Source organism: Carettochelys insculpta, chromosome 3 (assembly GCF_033958435.1).
Source record: "Carettochelys insculpta isolate YL-2023 chromosome 3, ASM3395843v1, whole genome shotgun sequence".
Classification (NCBI taxonomy): domain Eukaryota; kingdom Metazoa; phylum Chordata; order Testudines; family Carettochelyidae; genus Carettochelys; species Carettochelys insculpta.
The window spans coordinates 161,852,440-161,871,008 of record NC_134139.1 but is presented as its reverse complement, the minus strand read 5'-3'; the positions used below and the strand labels follow the sequence as shown (position 1 = coordinate 161,871,008).

The 18,569-nt window shown below is 46.2% G+C and overlaps 2 protein-coding genes across 18 annotated transcripts in view; one reads left to right on the top strand and one right to left on the bottom strand.

Moving 5' to 3' along the window:
• DST (dystonin) overlaps positions 1 to 18,569 on the bottom strand; it is a 483,110-nt gene that overhangs the window by 423,321 nt on the left and 41,220 nt on the right. For 8 of the 15 annotated variants that reach the window (XM_074991114.1, XM_074991115.1, XM_074991118.1 and 5 more), the window contains exon 4: positions 2,977 to 3,184. In XM_074991114.1, the coding sequence (XP_074847215.1) occupies positions 2,977 to 3,184 (208 nt within the window). Of the gene's footprint in view, positions 1 to 635; positions 983 to 2,976; positions 3,185 to 3,324; positions 3,665 to 18,569 lie in introns of those variants that run through there. The other 7 variants (XM_074991122.1, XM_074991127.1, XM_074991121.1 and 4 more) reach the window with 6 other exon arrangements.
• LOC142011507 (E3 SUMO-protein ligase ZBED1-like) lies at positions 3,846 to 15,408 on the top strand. 3 transcript variants are annotated; one of them, XM_074991130.1, is made up of 3 exons: positions 3,846 to 4,276; positions 8,885 to 9,168; positions 13,149 to 15,408. In XM_074991130.1, exon 3 carries the CDS (start codon positions 13,565 to 13,567, stop codon positions 15,320 to 15,322), a length of 1,758 nt encoding a protein of 585 aa, XP_074847231.1. In that variant the 5' UTR covers positions 3,846 to 4,276; positions 8,885 to 9,168; positions 13,149 to 13,564; the 3' UTR covers positions 15,323 to 15,408. The 3 variants fall into 3 exon arrangements, 2 of the variants coding, with proteins under 2 accessions (XP_074847231.1, XP_074847232.1); XR_012645100.1 differs by lacking the exons at positions 8,885 to 9,168; positions 13,149 to 15,408 and adding an exon at positions 4,355 to 5,331; XM_074991131.1 differs by lacking the exon at positions 8,885 to 9,168.

Genomic DNA, 18,569 nt, shown 5'->3' with positions numbered 1-18,569 from the left:
TAACCTGCATGTATCTTATGCACATTAGAAAGGTCTTTCTCCTTGTTCTAAATGCAAATGTTCAGAATATTGCACAAAGCAGTCGTTCTTACATAATTATAGAAAAGGACAACATATGTTAGAGCTCCAAGCTCAAATGGATCTTTTAAAAATGGTGTTGAATGTTTTATTGTTTAAAGCAGTATCGGCAATAAAGATAACCCATATTACGCTGGATTTATTAGGATCATAGAATAGTGATTTACAGCAGAACAGACAATAGTCCTCATCCCAAACATCAGGCAGCCGTTTTAGAATAATCTCATTGAAATGTCAGTGATGTCCTCAGACTCCACAAGAAAAGAACAGTGTCACTTAAGCGCTCTAGAGAAAGCAACAGACTGCTGCTCCATAAGAAATGACCCTCTCCGGGAGACAGTGGATCTGGTCTTAAGGGCATTTTAGTATCTTCCACTGCGTGCTTGTTGATAGTAAACTGGAACAGCAGATGTCCAGAGGCACTGATCCTGATCATGGCTGCTCCTGTCCCTTATTTACTTGCAATCAGCAGTGCTATTTAAAGTAAGCCCTACAGCATTTCCATGCACCCAATAAAGCCACACATGGCCCCATGCTGCAGCGCTAATCTACCCTACCTTTGTATCTCTCCAAGACATCTTCATAAGCCTGTAGGTACTCCTGTTCTTCGGCATAGTAGTAAGCGCCAGGGGAGAGGTAACCAGCCATAGCTGGAGGAGAACACTGACCAGTTCACTCCCAGGCTGCAGACAGCGCGAAGCCTTGAGAACTGCAAAGGAGGCTGGAGGGAGCTGGGAAGGCTGTCCAAGGAAACGCCCAGGCCCCCTCCCGAGCAGCGTGAGAGCATGTGTGTGGCTCCAATAGCAAGGGCTTGCTCTCAGATTTCATTAGCAGCAAATCTCTGCCCTCGGCTAACGGCCCGAGAGCAGAAAAGCAGCTAGGGCGACAGCAACCCCAGGCAGGCTGGGCGCCACAGTCCGGCCATGGAGGTGACCTCCGGCTGCTGCCTTCCCCCAGTTCTGCATGGAAACATGTCTCCCCTCCTGACAGACCAATCACCTCCCGGCGATCCCGGGCCCCGATTCTGCGGCAGGCGCCCCGTGTGCAAGCGCGTAGGGGAAGAGCTGCAGCGGGGGGTTGATCCCGGGGTTCTCCCGGGCTGCCCGGCAGCCCCAGCCCAGCTTTCCCTGCAAAGCTCTGTGGGGGTGTGCTAGGGACTCGCCAGCCACCTGGGCTGCCGCCCTCTCTGGCGGGGCCGCTCTCATCGCCTTGATTTCCCTGCAAACCCTGGAGCTGGAAACCGCCCACCGCCTTCCCCCTCTCTCCCCTCCGAGGCAGCCTGGGGGCAGCAGGCTCCGCTCTGTCACTGCAGCCAGACGGAGCAGGCAGGGGTGGGGGCAGGTGTCTGATTTGCACCACGGCGGTCTGCATAGGCCCGGAGAGGCTGGCAGCACCCGCGGGCGGGAGCCGCCGCCTCAGGGACGCGCAGCACCAGCAGCGATGCGGCGGCGGCTGCTGCAGGTGTCCCCGCCGCTCACAGACATCACACGCGCCGCGCGTCAGTGCCCCAATGCCAACTGCGCCTGCGCCGCCGGCCTCTCTCCGCCTCCTGCCGCCCCTTCTCTGCCCAGGCCCCGGATCCGCGCCCGCCTGCCCACTGCGGTCGAGACTGCTGTGCCGGCCGCCGCGCGTCCAGGTTTCCTGCTGTGCAACCCAGCCCTACACACGTGCCTCTTTCTGGCCCCCCGCCGGGCTCCAGACCCCGGCTCCGAGCTGCTTCGCTCACGCCCGGCACCAGCGTGTAGCCGGGCCGGGCATCTACGTGGGGCCCTTCTCACCCGCTGCTCCGAGCCCAGATCCAGCCGTACTCCTGCGTGCTACCCCACCCCAGGCCGAGGGAAGCCCCCGGTGCTCCGCCACCAATGCCCGAGGGCGGCAGGGGCGGGGGCGGGGGGGCAGGCAGCCGCCGGGGTAGGGGGCAGCAGATTGCGTGTCCGAGCACCGCGGGGGTCCCCGTGGACGTCTGTCCGGCTGGCTGTCCGCCCGATTCCCAGCTACCAGCAGCAGCCAGCGGGGACTCTACAAGGAGGCCCCTCGCTCGGACAGCGGAGCTGGAGAAAGCCTGGCTCTGCGTTGTGCCGGGTCAGGGCGGCGGCATCCAAGCGGGCAGGGCCCGGGGAGGGATGGAGGAAGGAGCCTTGCGCGCCTGCACCAGCCCCGTGCGACGAAAGCCCCTGTGAAGTAAGGCCGAAGGGGGACGGGAGGGTTGCCAACGCCCAGATGGGGAGCACAAGGCCTCTGCTGTGTCTCGGTGGCGTTCCTTGCCAGCGTCAAGTGACCACATGCCAGAACCCATCAGTGTCCCTCCTACGTTATGCCGGCGAGGAGCACCTAAGCGGCTCTGCCCCACGGCGGGGGCGTGGATAAAGAGCGGTTCTGCCCCTTTAAATTGCTGGCCCATACACGGACCAAACGAAGAGATATGAGAGGCCCCCTGGATGAGCCCAACCTCCCCTCGCATTTCATGCAGCCCCTCTGCTCCTGGGGCACAAAGCACAATGAAGGGCGCTCTCCCCGCCTGTGTGCACCCCGACCAAGATGCAGCTAGCAAGTGAAACCACCCCAGTTACTGCGAATGAGCCTCTCGCGGCTAATGCGCTTTCACATGAAAGTTTAATGGGCGCATCTGCACATTTCACCTTTCCCTCCCTTTTCCCACAATCATTAATTTACCCACCGGAAAAAATGAGCAAAGAGCTTAGTCACCACTCCACGGACCTCCAGGGAGTGTTAAAAGCTAGATTCACAAAGGTAATGAACAACCTCCATCCCACCCCTTTTATATATGTATATATACACACACACACAAAATTCTTAGCCAATATCTCTCGGGCAAGCCCTTGATGCGTGGGCACATGACTCCCACTGTCTGGCCGCCGAGAGCCTGGGCTTACTCACCGGCTATCCTAAGCACTGCTCTCTCGGCTGGGTCCAGCACGGAGCCGCCTTGAATTTTCCGCTTTGATCTCTCGTGCTTCGGCAAGTTCCAGGGCAGGGTGTCTCCCGGTGCCGGAGATAAGGAGCCAGATTTCTGGCTGAAATCATCTTCGTCGGAGAAATCCGCAGAGGACGACATGGAGCATCGGTAGGAGGCGTTTCCAGAGCTCTACAGAAAGAGACAGCGACAGAGAGACTGCATGGATAGGGAGTCTGTACTGTGAGCGCCACACGCCAGCCCAGTTCGCCCCAGCTGTTTTGCAAACACCCCACAGAGAAATAAAGGCAATGAAAAAATGGGTCGCTCACCATTGTTGTATATTTATACGTATGAGCGCGCGTATCTGTACAGATGGCACCGCCAAAAGGTCCTGATTCAGTGGCCATGCACTGATGCGGGAGAAGTGTGGCCTGCGGTCAGGCAACGAGCTCACAAATGATCCTCGGACTTGCCCAACAATAAACCCAGCAGCAACAAAACCCTTCCCAGCTCGAAACTGATAGCATTTGGCTCCCCCGCCAGGCTAAGGGAAAGATTTACCATCGCTCGGCTGCTGGTTAAATCATTAATGTAACTCCGTCAAAAATAGCACCCGACAAATGCAGGATGCTGAACCTTTGTCACTGCAAGTAGGTTTCCGGAGCCACACCCGGGTAAGTCTCCTGGAATTGCATTCTTGCGGGACTCCCTTCTCTAGCCCGAGTTTTCTTCAGAGCAGCCAATGGCCAGAAAAAGTGCACTGATTAGCAGAGGAGGGAGGGGTGCGTTTCTCAGAACAGCCGCTTGGCAATTCACTGGGAGGACAAAAGGCGGATTCAGCAGCCCTTGGCCAAGACAGCTGCAGTAAACAAACGAGTGGCCTCGGTTTAGCGCTCCTGTGCCTGTTTATGTTTTTCTCTTAAGCGGCGCAGAGAGCCGCTGCCCGGAACCAGAGCACAGCCAAGAATAAAAATGATGCAGTGGAGGGACATGAACCGGCGATGCCATTTCCGGCTTCCCTGCCCTGGGAGAGGAAGGGGGAGAAGGATCTTGGAAAGGTGGCCCTTTAGTCCGTCTTGGGTAAACATAGCTCCAGACTCGACCCTCGCACATAGATGCAGGGGACTGTGCGCCTTCCTGTTTGCTTCTCTGCATTTCCTACATGAGGATGTTTGGGACTTTGCTAGTGCGCCTTATTGGAAAACAATGCCCATACTTGCTGATTCAAGATGGTGATATATACACTAGTACTCGCGCTGTGTAATCTGGCTCCAACCCAGGGTATGCTTTTAGCGACATTAATATTCGTCGCATGTTATTCTCAACCTGGTTTATTATACATTAGTATTTGTTTTGTAGAGTCCATCTTCAGCCCTTCTAGACTCCACGGTGTGTTGGATCAGGAAACTGAGACGGTACAAGCGCCTGCAAATCCTTTCAACTTGTTTTATGGCTGCGTGCCTTCTCTTGCAGGACTTGGGATGTCCTCTTATTGAATTAAAACGTAACTCATTGTGGCTCAGTTACTATTTGTGATAATTTTTCTTTTACTTTCTGAAATATTGTTCTATGGGTTTTCATTTGTAATCATGCACTGGTTGACATGATTTATATTATTTATATATATGTAATATTATTTTATTTAGACTGGAATTTTTAAAGAAGAAAACGCACAACCCAGAATCACAACTGATTGCAATTTAGCATGCAGCATAAAGTTTTTTGTTTCGCTAATCAATTGTATACATTTAAATAATCATCTAAATAAAGGGGGGAGCAAATGTTTTCAGATGGTCATATTCAAGTGTACTCCAGCCCCTCCCCTTTTTTTATCCATTTAGCAGAAGTCCATGTATACAGAACAATAGTTTTGAACTTTTCCCTCATTAATTCTGGTATTGTTCACCAAAATATGATGTAAAGACAGCACAGCGTAGGGGACTAAGTACAGTGCTGGAAATCAGAAAGCTTCAGAGATCTGCTCAGAGCTATGATTTTGTCTAATTGGTGTTCATGCAGGGAAAATTCTATAGTATTCACAGTAAATGGAATTCTTCCCACAAGGCCACCAAACAGCGAGACAGGTGCCTTACCACTACGGCTTATGTGCACCACATGTGGGAGTAGGAAGGTTTAATGCATGGTTTCCCAAACTGAGGGGTGTGAAGGAATTCCGGGGGGGCATGAGGTGACACAGCCCCCCCACATCATTCTTCCCACACCAGGAAAGAGCTGGCCTTTGCTTCCTGCTTTCAGCCCCTGCCATTTTACGTGGGCGACCCCGGGACAGCTGCTATAAAAAGCAGGCAGCCAGTGAAGACCCACATGGAGTTAGCTGCCCCCTGCAAAGGTGAATGAGTGTGGGTTGGCAGAGGGTGAGGATGGGGTTAGATAGGGGGTTGGGGGTGCCTGGCTCGAGGGAAGGAGATAGGGCTGGGCTAAGAGCAAGGGGCTGGTGGTGCCTGGCTTTGGGAGAGGACAGAGGAGGGTCTCGGGTGGGCGGCTTGCAGGGCCGGCTCACAGGGTTCATGGAGCTAGGGCAGCTGGCCCCAGTATTGCAGGGCTTGGACTGGTGGGCAGGCAGGTGGCTGGGGTTGCTGGTTCGCAGGAGGCTGTCCCTGGCAGGTGGGTGGCTGGCTGCAGCTAGCAGGGCTCAGGCAGCTGGCAGATGGGTGGCTGGCCCTGGCAGTGCAGGGCTCAGGTGGCTGGCGAGCGGGCGGGTAGCTCTGGAAGCACGGGGCTTGGGCAGTTGGCGTGGGCAGCTGTAGTGGCTGATACGGGGCTCAGGCATCTGGCCAGCTGGAGCAGCCCTAGGCACCCGCAAGGGGCCAAGAAAAATTATTTGTGCTTATTTTTAATTTTAAATCACATATTTATATCAATTTTTTGTGTTAATTTTAAATTACAAATGGAATTTTTTGTTAAGGGGGGTTTGGATGATGGTAAAGTAGAGGTGGGGGGCATGAGGGTCTCTCAAAAAAAAAAATCAAAAGGGGGGGCGTGATGCCAAAAAGTTTGGGAATCACTGGTTTAATCAGTAATTACTTGCAGACAAATGTTTAATCAGTAATTTTGTGTAGAGGTTAGTTTAGTTTCTCCTGGTCTGACCATAGCTTTGAAGACTTTTCTGCAATTAACATGGAAATAACTCCTGTGGGAGCCAGCTCCATGGTTCCTCACTAGCAATGTCCATTGTGTGGGGGGTCCACATATCCCGTCTCCCATTGCACTCAGTGGCCCTGCACCAATTTCAGTTTCCTCACATTGCTGTGGAGCTGGATAGACTTAAATCACTGATTTTAATCACGATTTTAATCAGAAAGCACGGAATCTTGGTTAGAGCTTTGATTTTTATCATATTGTACATTTCTACTTTTTAGTTATTTTGAAAAGAAAGAGTGACTCTCATTAGTTGCTAACCAGTAAAACATATTGATTTGCAACTAAATATAACATGTACAATAAATTTGACACTTCTTTTTGATTAAAAAGGAGGATAAACATGTATTTAAGGAATCCCAGCTTAGCTTACAGGTTCTTAATTTTATCATTTTTATGATGTAATAAAATGGTGAATGATTAATGTTTTGGATACCAGATGATAACATATTACAAATAATTTTTGTTGTAGTTTATTTAGCTAGAAATTCAAATTCAATTAAAGTGCACAAAACCAGGAATTTTAAGTTTTAAATTAAATAAGCTATGCTAGATAAATAGTTTTAAGTGCAAAACATACTTTGAGGATAAAAACTAAGTTATTAACCAAAGGAAATATAACATGTAGTTAGCGAAATGAACTGATGTTTCTGGTCACCGTGTACTTCAAGATTTTAGAACTAGTATTGTAATCCTCTCATAGCTTGGAGGAGGAAAACAAGCTTTCCCACTTTCTTAACTTCTAATTGGTCTCTTAACTGTGAAAAGGAAACTACACAAAAATAGGAGAGCTAGTTAAATGAAAATTATAAGGATCAGTACTAGAGTAAAATACCTGCAGACTGCATAGAAACGATTTGAAAAACAGAGGCACAAACTAAATGTACATCCCAAATAAAAAGAAAGTAAGAAGAGAAAAAAGTGCCACCACAACTAAATAAAAGAGTAAGAGGCAATTAGAGGCAAAATGTCATCCTTTTAAAAATTGGAAGTCAAATCATATCGAGGAAAATGGGAAGGAGCATAATCTCTGGCAAGTCAAGCGTAAAAGCGTAATGATGCAGGCCAAAAAATAATGTGAATAGCAACTACCAAAAGATACAAAAATTATCAACAAAAGCTTTTTAAAAAACACATCAGGAGAATGAAGGCTCACAATAATAATAGAGACAGCTAAATAGTGGGGTTCCCCAAGGATCAGTTTGGGATGAGTGCTGTTCAACACATTCACCCTGGAAAAGAGGTGCATGCCATAAACAGTTATTAGGGCTGTCAATTAATCACAGCTAACTAAGGTAATTAACACAAAACAAATTATCTTGATTTTAAAAAATATTTACAGTTTTAATTGTATTGTTACTAACAGAATAATATTTATTTAAATATTTTGGATGTTTTCAGTTACAAAACAAAATATTAAGTGTGCCATGCTCACTGCATAATATTTTTATTACGAATATTTTCAATATAAAAGGAAAGAAAAATAGTACTTTTAATTCACCTCCTACAAGTATTGTAGTGCACTCTTTATCATCAATCCAACTTACACATGTACATTTATTTTTAAGAAGAACAAAATGCAAAAATTTAGATATTACAGGTCCACTCAGTGCCAGAAATTTATCCTGCCACTGAATGCCATTAATATTCCCCTTCATGCTTCAGCCACCATTCCAGAAGACATGCTTCCATGTTGATCATGATCCTCAACAACAAAAAAAAAGTGTTAAATCTGTGACTGAACTTTTTGAGTGAGTATTGTATGTCTCCTGCATTCTGCCATATTTTCTGTTACAGCAGTCTCAGCTGTTGTTCAGTTAAAGAACAGTTTCATTAAGGATTTGACAAAACACAAAGATTTACCAATATGAGATTTCTAAAGATAGTTAGAGCACTCCACCTAAGATTTAAGCATCTGAAGTGCCTTCCAAAATCTGAAAGAGATGAGGTGTTGGACATTTTGTCAGAAGTCTTAAAAGAGTAACAATCTAGTGCAGAAACTGTAGAACCCAAACCACCAAAAAAGGAAGTCAACCTGCTGTTCGTGGCATGCGACTCAGATGATGAAAATAACTAGGTGTCGGTTCACAGTGCTTCAGATCATTGTTGAGCAGAACCCCTGGTCTGCATGAAAGCATGTCCTCTGGAATGGTGGTTGAAGCATAAAGGGAATACATAAATACATTGTAATGCCAGCTACAACTGACATTGGAAATAAGAAGTGGGAAGGATTATCTCCTGTTTGTATTTGCCATTGGCAAACCGAGAAGTAGGACTGAGTGTACTTTTAAGCTCTGAAGTTTTACACTTTTATTTTTGAATGCATTTATGTAGAATTACTAATTCTACATTTGTAATAATATAAAGTGAGCACTGTACACTTTGTATTATGTATCATAATTGAAGTCAATGTATTTGAAAATTATCAGAGGGGTAGCTGTGCTTTTCTGTATCCACAAAAACGAAAAGTCCAGTGGCCCCTTATAGACTAATAGATATTTTGGAGCATAAGTTTTCATGGGCAAAGACCCACTTCATCAGATGCAACCCATGAAAACTTATGCTCCAAAAAATCTGTTAGTCTGTAAGATGCCACAGGACCTCTCGTATATTTGACAATGTAGATGAAAACCTCTTAATTGCACTGTTGAAAAGTAAAATTAAAACTGTGATTAATTGAAACAATTATTATCCTGTGATTAATCACAATTATTTTTAATCATTTCACAGCCCTAAAATTAACATAAGGATGTACATCTTCACCAATCCACAGCAAACCCACAGAATTCATTGCCATGGGATGTTGTGAGGGTCTACAGGAAGAGGGCATGGCCTCCCTCTGAGACTGATGGGTAGGAAGAAGAGGGTCAGGGACAGGAAGTATAATAGGCAGGCCCTGCAGCGTTGGCTGGAGCTGACAGAGGAGACAGACACCTCTCACCCACTGCTGGGTCTCAAGCCACTACCCAGGACACCAAGGAACTACTGGTACTGCCATTAGCACTCTATCCCAGGTAACAGTGAATGATCCCACACCACAGGTACAGCTACAGAAGAATGTAGGAAGTAGCCCGGAGACACTAGACTATCACCTGGTTGTTTTGTTGCATGAATCTAGGTCAGCATGTTTCATCTGAATCCTTGCTGAGCCCCTGGCAGAACACCCTCCACCACTGTTCAGTGTCTTTGGCTAGGTCCTGATATGTTAGAGTGGGCCTAGGTTCCCCTACTCCTCTGCTGTCAACCCCACCTTTGTGTTGGCAGCCTCTCCACTCTGGCCAAGAGGTCTGCATTTGTCTGCCATCCACCTGATCCAGGTCATCATGATAAAGAGATTGAACTGTTGTATTTTCAATTCCCTTCACACTGTTTTACCTTTTATATGCTGCAGATGTTTATATTCAAATACAAAGAGAGTACTGTACACTTTTATTCTGTTATAAGTGCAATCAGTACACTTGAAAATGTAAGGAACCATTAAAATACTTAAATCATTTTGTGTACTGGTATAACAGTGCAATTAAAACTGTGATTAATCATTTAACAGCCCTAAAAATTACTCAAGATAGTTATCTACAAAACTGCTTGTGAAGCATGAGTAAGAGATCTCAGAAAATAGGGTGAATGGGCAACAGAACTGGTCCAAGGGAGTACTAATCAGTGCTTCACAGTCAAGCTGGAAAAGCATATCAAGTAGAGTCCCACAGGGACCATCCTTGAATCCAGTTCTGTTCAATATCTTCTTCAATTATTTTAGATAAGGGCACAAAGAGCACACTTTTAAATTTTGCAGACAATACCAGCAGTGAGGTATTGCAAATGCTTTAGAGAAATGGATTAAAATTCAAAATGGTCTGGACAAACTGGAGAAATAATTTGAAGTAACAATGAAATTCAATAAGGATAAAAGCAAAATACTCCCCTTAGGAAGGGATAATCAACTGCACATGAAATAGGAAATGACTTCTTTGGAAAGAGTTACATGCAGAGGGATCTGGGGGTCACAACAGTTCACAAGCTAAATATGAGTCAACAGTGTAATATTGTTGCAAAAAAAAGTAAACATCATTCTGAGATGTACAAGCAGGAATGTTTTAAGCAGGACACAAAAAGTAATTCTGCTCCACTCTGCGCTGATAAGCGTTCAACTGGCATAATGTGTCCAGTTCTGGGCACCATAGTTCAGCAAAGATGTGGACAAATTGGGAACAGTCCAGAGGAAAGGGAAAAAAATATTAAAAGGTTTAGAAAACATGACTTGTGAGGAGAGATTAATGAAACACAATTTTGTTTCCAGTCTGTGGAAGAAAAGACAGTGGAGACATGGCTAGGACTATAACAGAGTTCAAGAGTGAGCTAGATAAATTCATGGAGGTTGAGTCCATAAAAGGCTATTAGCCAAGGTGTAGGAATGGTGTCCCTGGCCTCTCTTTGTCAGAGGCTGGAGATGGATGGCAGGAGACAAGTTGCTTGATCATTGTCTTCGGTCCACCCCCTCTGGCACACTTGGCGCTGGCCAGTGTTGGCAGATGGGATGCTGGGCTAGATGGACCTTTGGTCTGACCCAGTAATGGCCCTTTTTATGTTCTTAACTGTTTTCAAGTACATACAAGGTTGTTACAAGGAGGAAGGAGAAAAATTGTCATTAACCCCTGAGGTTAGAACAAGCAGCAATGGGCTTAAATTGTGGCAAGGGAGGTTGGGATTGGACATTAAGAAAAAGTTCCTAACTGTCAGAGTATTTAAGCACTAGAATAAATTGCCTAGGAAGGTTGCAGAATCTCCCTTAGCCGGAGGGGTAGGTCCTTGGTACCAGAACCACGACTCTGTTAGTCTTTGAAGTGCTACATTTCTGCTGTTTTGTTTTTATTATGACTCTGTCATCTAGTCTGTGGGCGATTTGGGAGAGCTAGTTAAACACTTTCCAGGAGGGAGAGAAGAGAGCGGCTCCCACTGCATGCACCATCCCCTCGTTGCTAGACAGGGTTGGGTTTAGGTGTGTGTGAGGGGGAGCCACTACCCACAGCACCATACTCAAGTGGGTGCCTATCCTGCTTCTCGGACAAAGGTGCCCCTCCCAGCTTTCTCTGCTGCTGCTTCTGCCTCCCCATCACATGGAGTCATCCCTCCAGACCAGGAACCTGTCTCCGGTGTGCTGTGTGGAGTGAAAGCAAGAGATGATAGTGACTGATGTCTGGGTATCTCCTCCCACACCAATGTTCCCCCTAATCTTTTCCATCCATGTGTGGATTTTTTCTGTCCATGTTCAGACTGTTTTTGTGTGCACCAAAGCATGTACATGTGTATCACAAGTAGAAACAAAAAACCTAGTTGTGTGTGGTCTGCTACTGAGCTGGGTGGCATTTGAATCTCTCCTAAGCAGCTGCATAAGCCCTCAGCTTACAGGGAACAGTGGCCCCTCCTCCTCATGAACCCAGTTTCCACTCACCTGGGTTCAGGGAAAAGTCTGCATCTGGCTGAGGAAGGAGTGCTGCCAACAACAGCTGCTGTTGGCGGAAAAAACATTCAGGTTCCTGAGTGCTCTGCTTAAAGAGACAGCACTCCCTTAATGCACACTTCCCTTCCAACACACTCTCTCTCTCAATCTCATATTCTGAATAAAAATCTGAAATGATGTCCCTGGAGGGCCAGGAGTGGCCAGAGGGCTGTGGGACGGCCTTGGGCTCTGGCAAGACGTGCACCCATGCAAGAGTATCAGCATCAGCATAGAGCGAGTGCTTACTTTGTGCTGGGCTGAACCCTGGCACCAGTATTCCCTGTAAGTTATGCACCTGCAGCTATGCCATGCAGGAGAAATTCAAATGCTGCTCAGCTGGTTAGCAGTGTCCACAGATACCAGTATGTGTTTCTATTGGTGATGCACAGCGGTACATGCCTTGGTGCACATAAAAAAATTCGTTCCACATGTGAATGGAAAATTTGGAGAGAAAATTGCCTGGCATCTCCTTCAATACACATTAAGCAAGGGAAGGGAGGAAGCAGGGCCTGGAGGTCATGAGGGAAGCCCATATAGGCCAGACGTCATGGAGGGGTGGGAAGCCCACAGGTCCAGGGCAGTGGAGGAGGAAGGAGCCTGTGGGGACCAAGGCATTGGGAGGCAGCCATGGGAACTAGGGATGCAAAACACAAGTTAACCTAGGATGCTCTTTTCCCTAAGGCAGGCCCTGCTTCTCTTCAGAGACAACTGCTCTACTGAGGTAAATTCCCTAGTGACTAATTCCCAGATACCAGGACACACGAGAGAGAAAAGTGAGAGCAGAGGCAACATATGATGAGGTGCACACAAGATCACATGCACCCCCCACCACCCCTCCACATGCATCCCCTCTCCCCACACTTACTGTTAGCCCCTTGCCATTTCTGGTGAACCTGGGGGTGGTTCTGCCACTCTCCCAGAGTGACATGGCCTGAGAGCAGAGTGAGCTCATGCTGCTCTAGGCCTGTGCCACTCTGAGGGGAGGAGCAGGACTACCCCTGCTCTCACTGCAAGTGGAAAGTGGGGTGAAGCAAGGGCAGGGACGGGGGCAGAGCCAGAGCAGGGCAGAGGTGGGACTTCGGCTGGGGGGGACACATGGCTGATGCCTCCTCTGGAGCCCCCTTCACTAGTCACCACTAAGAGGTACCACATAGAGAAATGGGGCCTGGTGAGCACAGCCTTTCCGCAGCAGTCTCTCCTACCTTGATACATGCCGAGTCCTGGAGATAAAACCCACCCTCCCTCGCAGACCAGGGCTCACTCAGTTGAAGTATAATGGATTACTCTGTTCAGTAAAAAGAGGCCAGCACAGTATCAGAAACCACCCTTCCAAAAGCACCAGCAGGACACCTTCCTTACCCAAGTCAGTACTTGCTCCCTCTCCATCCCATCTCCCCTCCACAGCCTCTTCCCGCGCCCCCCCCCCCACACATATTCCCTGTCCTCCCTGAACACTGAATGCACATTTCTAAGATGAAACTCTTCCTCTTTGGACAGGAGATGAGCCTGGTGAGTGCAGAAGAAACATGACCCAACAAGCGCACTATCAAGAATCCCCCCTTCTGTACAACTCACAGCTCTTCCATCTCCAAAACAGTGACTTTGTCAGATAAAAATCTTTACCCTTCAAGAAACCAAGATTCTTCTGAAGGACACACATACAAAATAGTACATGCATGTAAAATAAAGGCTAAGCCAGCAGCAGCAGGAAAAATGAAAGCCTCCTGCACAATTCACTCCCCTACTGAATGCTAAAATCCTTAGGTAAAATCTTTCCACATCAACAGCAAGGACTCTTTAGAACAGGACACACATTTTAATTGATTATATAGAATTTACAGAATTATTCCAAGCATTGGCACTGTTCTACTGTGCTCTCATGAACCGAAGTTATTAAATGACAGAAAAATTTAATGGAGCAAAGGAGCAAAAGATCAGATCTTTTGAATGGGAAGTTTATTTTTAAAAAATATCCAGATGGTTCTCTGAATAAAAAGACAGTTATCTGCAGCTATTGCAAGGCCGAGTTCCAATACCATCGAAGTACTTCAAGTTTGCGGTACCACCTACGTGCTAAACATGCTTTTGCCTCCAGTTCTTGTGCTACAGATAACCCACCAAGAGCAAATGAACCCAACCAACCACAACAGAGTACATTTACAGAGTTTCAGGATCACTACATACCCATGGATCAAACAAAGTACAACAGGTTAACCAACGCTATCGTAAAGTGGGTAGCTATGGACTGCAGACCATTTGACATTATAAATGACAGAGGGCTAAGAGATGTTATTCAAATTGCATCTTCTAATCAATCATATACGTTGCCGTCCGAAGGAATCATTGCATCACAGATACATGAACTATATAACAATGAGAAGACTACAAAGTTGGAGCTTCTGAAAAAAGCACCAGCTGTTGCTTTCATTGGTGATCACTGGACATCCGTGAGCAATCACTGCTATTTTAGAGTTACAGCACACCTGATAGATGCTGCATGGAAACTGCAATCATTTGCTTTAACAGTACTGCATGCTGAAGAGAGACAATATGCTGAAGCATGTGCAGAGTGTTTCTTGGATGTTGCAAAAGAATGGAATATTCAAGAAAAGGTAACAACAATTACTACTGACAGTGACCATAATATGGTAGCAGCAACCAGTCGCTTGCCTTTTGAACACATAACATGCATTGCTCACAGTCTGCAACAATCCATTACTATAGCACTTAGTGATGCTGGTTTTGAAAACATATTGAAAAAATGTAGAAAACTTATGGATCATTTCAAAAACAGTCCAAATAACAGTGTAGAGCTAGGAATAGAATATGCTGCAAATGGACAGAAACAAGAACCTCTTGTACAAGATATTTCAACCAGATGGAATTCCACATTGACTATGATTCAGCAACTGCTTCGCAATAAAGCTGCTATAGCAGCCACATTAGCTCTTCAAAAGCACAAACTATCAGTGCCCACAAGTAAGGAGTTTGAAAAATTGCAAAAGCTAGAAACACTACTTGAGCCCTGTAGGTTTTTGACAGAAATCCTTGGGGGAGAATTGTATGTCTCCTGCTCCATGGTTTTACCCGCATTCTGCCACATACTTAGTGTTATGGAAGTCTCAGATGATGACCCAGCATATGTTGTTCAGTTTAAGAACACTTTCACTGTAGAGCTGAGAAAATACAAAGAAGTTACCAATATGAGATTTCTTAAGATAGCTACAGCACTTGACCCAAGGTTTAAGCATCTAAAGTGCCTTCCAAAATACGAAAGGGATGAGGTATGGACCATGCTGTCGGAAATATTAAAAGAACAATCCAGTGCAGAAACTGAACAACCAAAAAAGAAAATCAGCCTTCGGTTCATGGCATCTGACTCAGATGATGAAAATGAGCATGTGGCACTCCACACTGCTCTGGATCGCTATCGAGCAGAACCCATCCTCAGCATGGAAGCATGTCCTTTGGAATGGTGGTTGAAGCATGAAGGAGCATATGAATGCTTAGCACATGTTGCTCGTAAATACCTTGCAACACCAGCTACTGCAGTGCCATGTGAAAACTTGTTCTCACTTTCGGGTGATATTGTAAATAAGAAATGGGCAGCATTATCTCCTGTAAATGTAAACAAACTTGTTTGTCTTAGTGATTGGCTGAACAAGAAGTAGGACAGACTGGACTTCTATGCTCTGAAGTTTTATGTTGTTTTATCTTTGAGTTTAGTTTTGTCAAAAATAAAATTCTACATCAACAAGTTGCCCTTTCATGATAAAGCAAGGTCTCCCAAACTGGGTGGGCATGAAAAAATTCCAGGGAGGGCACAAGGCAACTCAGATCATCCCATTCTCCTCACCCAAAGAAAGAGCCATCCTTTGTTCCGGCTTTCAGCCCCTACCATTTTTGCGTGGATGACCTGGACCAGCTGCTACAAAAAGGCAGGCAGCTGGCGAAGACCCATGTGGGGCTAGAAGACCTACGTGGAGCTAGCTGCCTCCTGCAAAGGTGACTGAGTATGGGTTGTGGGGAGAGGAGGAGGAGGAGGAGGATGGGGTTAGATGGGGTGCTGGGGGTGCCTGGCTCAGGTGAGGGGGATGGGGTCAGAGCAGTGGGCTGGGGGGACCTAGCTTCATGCAAGGGGAGTGGCTTGGGTGGGAGGCTCGCAGGGCTCGGGTTAGCAGGTAGTTGCTGGCCCTGGCAGCACGGGGCTTGGGCGGCACAGTCTGGTGGGCGGGCAGCTGGCCCCAGCAGTGTGGGGCTCAGGTGGCTTGGGCTGACAGTCTGGTGGCTGGCACCAGCAGCACAGGACTCAAGCAGCTCGGGCTGGTGGGGGGGCAGCTGGCCCCAGTAGCACTGGGGCTTGGGCACCTTGGGCAGGTGGCTGGCACCAGCAGTGTGGGGCTTGGGTGGTCAGCTTGGGCAGCTGGCCCTGGCAGCACAGGTCTGAGGCAGGTGGGTGACTGGCGCAGGCAGCTACGGCTGCTGACATGGGGCTCAGGCAGCTGGCCAGCTGGGGCTGCACCAGGCACCCTCAAGGGGCCAAAAAAGCTTTGTGCTTATTTTTAATGTTAAAGAACATTTTTATATGAAGATTTTGTGTTTATTTTAAATTACAAATTGAATTTTTTTGTTTAAGGGGGGTTGGAAGTTGGTAAAGAAGAGGTGGGGGGCGTGAGGGTTTCTCAGAAATCAAAAGTGGGGCATGATGCTGAAAAGTTTGGGAAACACTGTGATAAAGAGGTTTCGCTACAGTATCCCCTACTTCCACTGCCAGTGGGGTTACAAAACCCCAGACAGGAAACATCACAACTGGATTAGATGGACCGTTGCCATTCGTACGGCCATTTACATGTTCTCATGGAACAAATAATTGTACTGCACCGGAAAAATATAAACTGAAAGGATTAAAGTATTTCCTTTGCACCTGCAGAAGAGGCTACTGCTGTCCAAATCTGGTTCAGTGCTTCAAAAAACTATTGTTGCAGGGTCTTAGCCAGTGATTTCCACCAGTTCAGTCAGTTATATTTCTTCATAACTTGACAGCAAACATGTACAGCTTAATATAGTTTTGTATGTGATTGCACACCTGGCTTGACAATAATTTGACATAAGTATCTTGCTTTATTTCTTAGTGGAGATGATGAGACTGTAAAGTTACGATAATAAGAATTAGTATTGCTGGAGTCAGGATTGTAGCTAAGATCAGCAGGAACATCCTAGTAGTAATAAGCAAAGCTAAATGTAAGATAAAGTAAAGGTCAGATTATGCATGAACATAGCATACTGTAGAGGGATTGGTTCCTTCAAAGTCACCAGGCCAATCATAAAACACATGACGTAAAGAATAGTAAAAATGCAGTGTAATGTGTACACATATATACAAGAAGTTTTCTGTGTAACTTTGAATATGTGGTATGTCCTATACCCACTTCTTACACATGAGTTTCATCAACACAGCATAATTTTGCTCTATGCCAAATAAAAATACCTGAGTGACAAAATCTCAAGTTGAACTGAGTTTTCGGGAAGCCAAGTGCAAAGATGTTTTGGATGGAATCCCAACATTATTTTAAATGACGTGAATAGATTTTTAAGAAGTTCAGACCTTAACATAGGTTGCAACTTCTTTAATTTTAAAATTTACATTTTTAAAAATCCAATTTAAAAAGATAAAATTCCCAATTTAAATAAAAATCAATTTTTAATCATTAGTTTTAAACATCCTGATTTTGCTCCTATTTTCTCTGCCTCATAGTCCTGATTTGCCATTTATAATATCAGATGTGTTGTAAGGATTATTGTATTTTTGTTAATGGTTGTATAGCACATAGAATATATGTGCCAAGTATATTTATTAATAATCCTGCAGTGGTTCTCTGTCTCGTGGACTGAGCCCTGACAAAGTTTTCAATTTTTCTCCACTTCAAAACTATACCCTTGAAGCCCTAAATCACAATACAGTTGAATCTCTTTGGTCCAGGATTATCTGTGGTCTTGATGTTGCCAGACCAGAGAGTCATGAAGGCTAAGAGTGGGGGCCAGCTGGGAGTCCAGCAGCCAGGGGACTGGCAGCTGGGAGCCCAGATGGAGGCTGGGAGCCCAAGGTAGAGCCTGGGGCCCAGGGCCAGCCACGACCCCTCCACGTGCAGCTCCAGCTCAGCTCCACCCCCCCACCCCCCTGCAGCCCTAACCCACCCCAGGCTAAACCATTCCCAGATGCCCCCCAGACCCAGGACTTACCTTTCAAAAGGAGCTCCAGCTGCTCCTGCTGCTTCCCCGGCTGCAGAATGTGCGTTCTGCCAGGGAAAGAAAAGCCACCCTCGACTTATGCAAAATTCGAGTTACATGCATGTGCGTGGGAACACAGCCCTCACATAAATTGAGGCACTACTGTATAAATTTACAGTGTACAATACTGTTGTTCATCTTTAAAGTGCTCCATGACTGATTTTTTTTGTTTTGTGAATACTACTATTGGTAAATAAAGTACTCTCCGTACATTTTTGTTTGTTTCTTAATATCTAATCTGCTTTTTCTTTAACATTAGGCATTGCCAGGTATACCTCTCTATTATCCAGAATGTTTGAATATCCAGCAACCTTCCAGTCACGGGGCTGCTGGATATGAACGAGTTTACTGTAGTGATAATTCATCAAGGCAACTGTCCTATTACTAAGGTGACCATATTTTCAAAATACAACTGGGATGCTTAGAAGAACGGATTTTTCTAAGTATTATAATTGTCCTGCAAATACTCCTCCAAAAAGTATGCTGCTATTGTTACTGCCAATTTCTGACACAATACCAATGTATCCTTGCTTCTCAGCATGGAATTTTTTTCAGCAGCTCAGTGTTCTGAATGAGTTTGTCATGAAACACTGACCAAGTGTCGAACATTTTCTTTGAGCTAAAGAACAG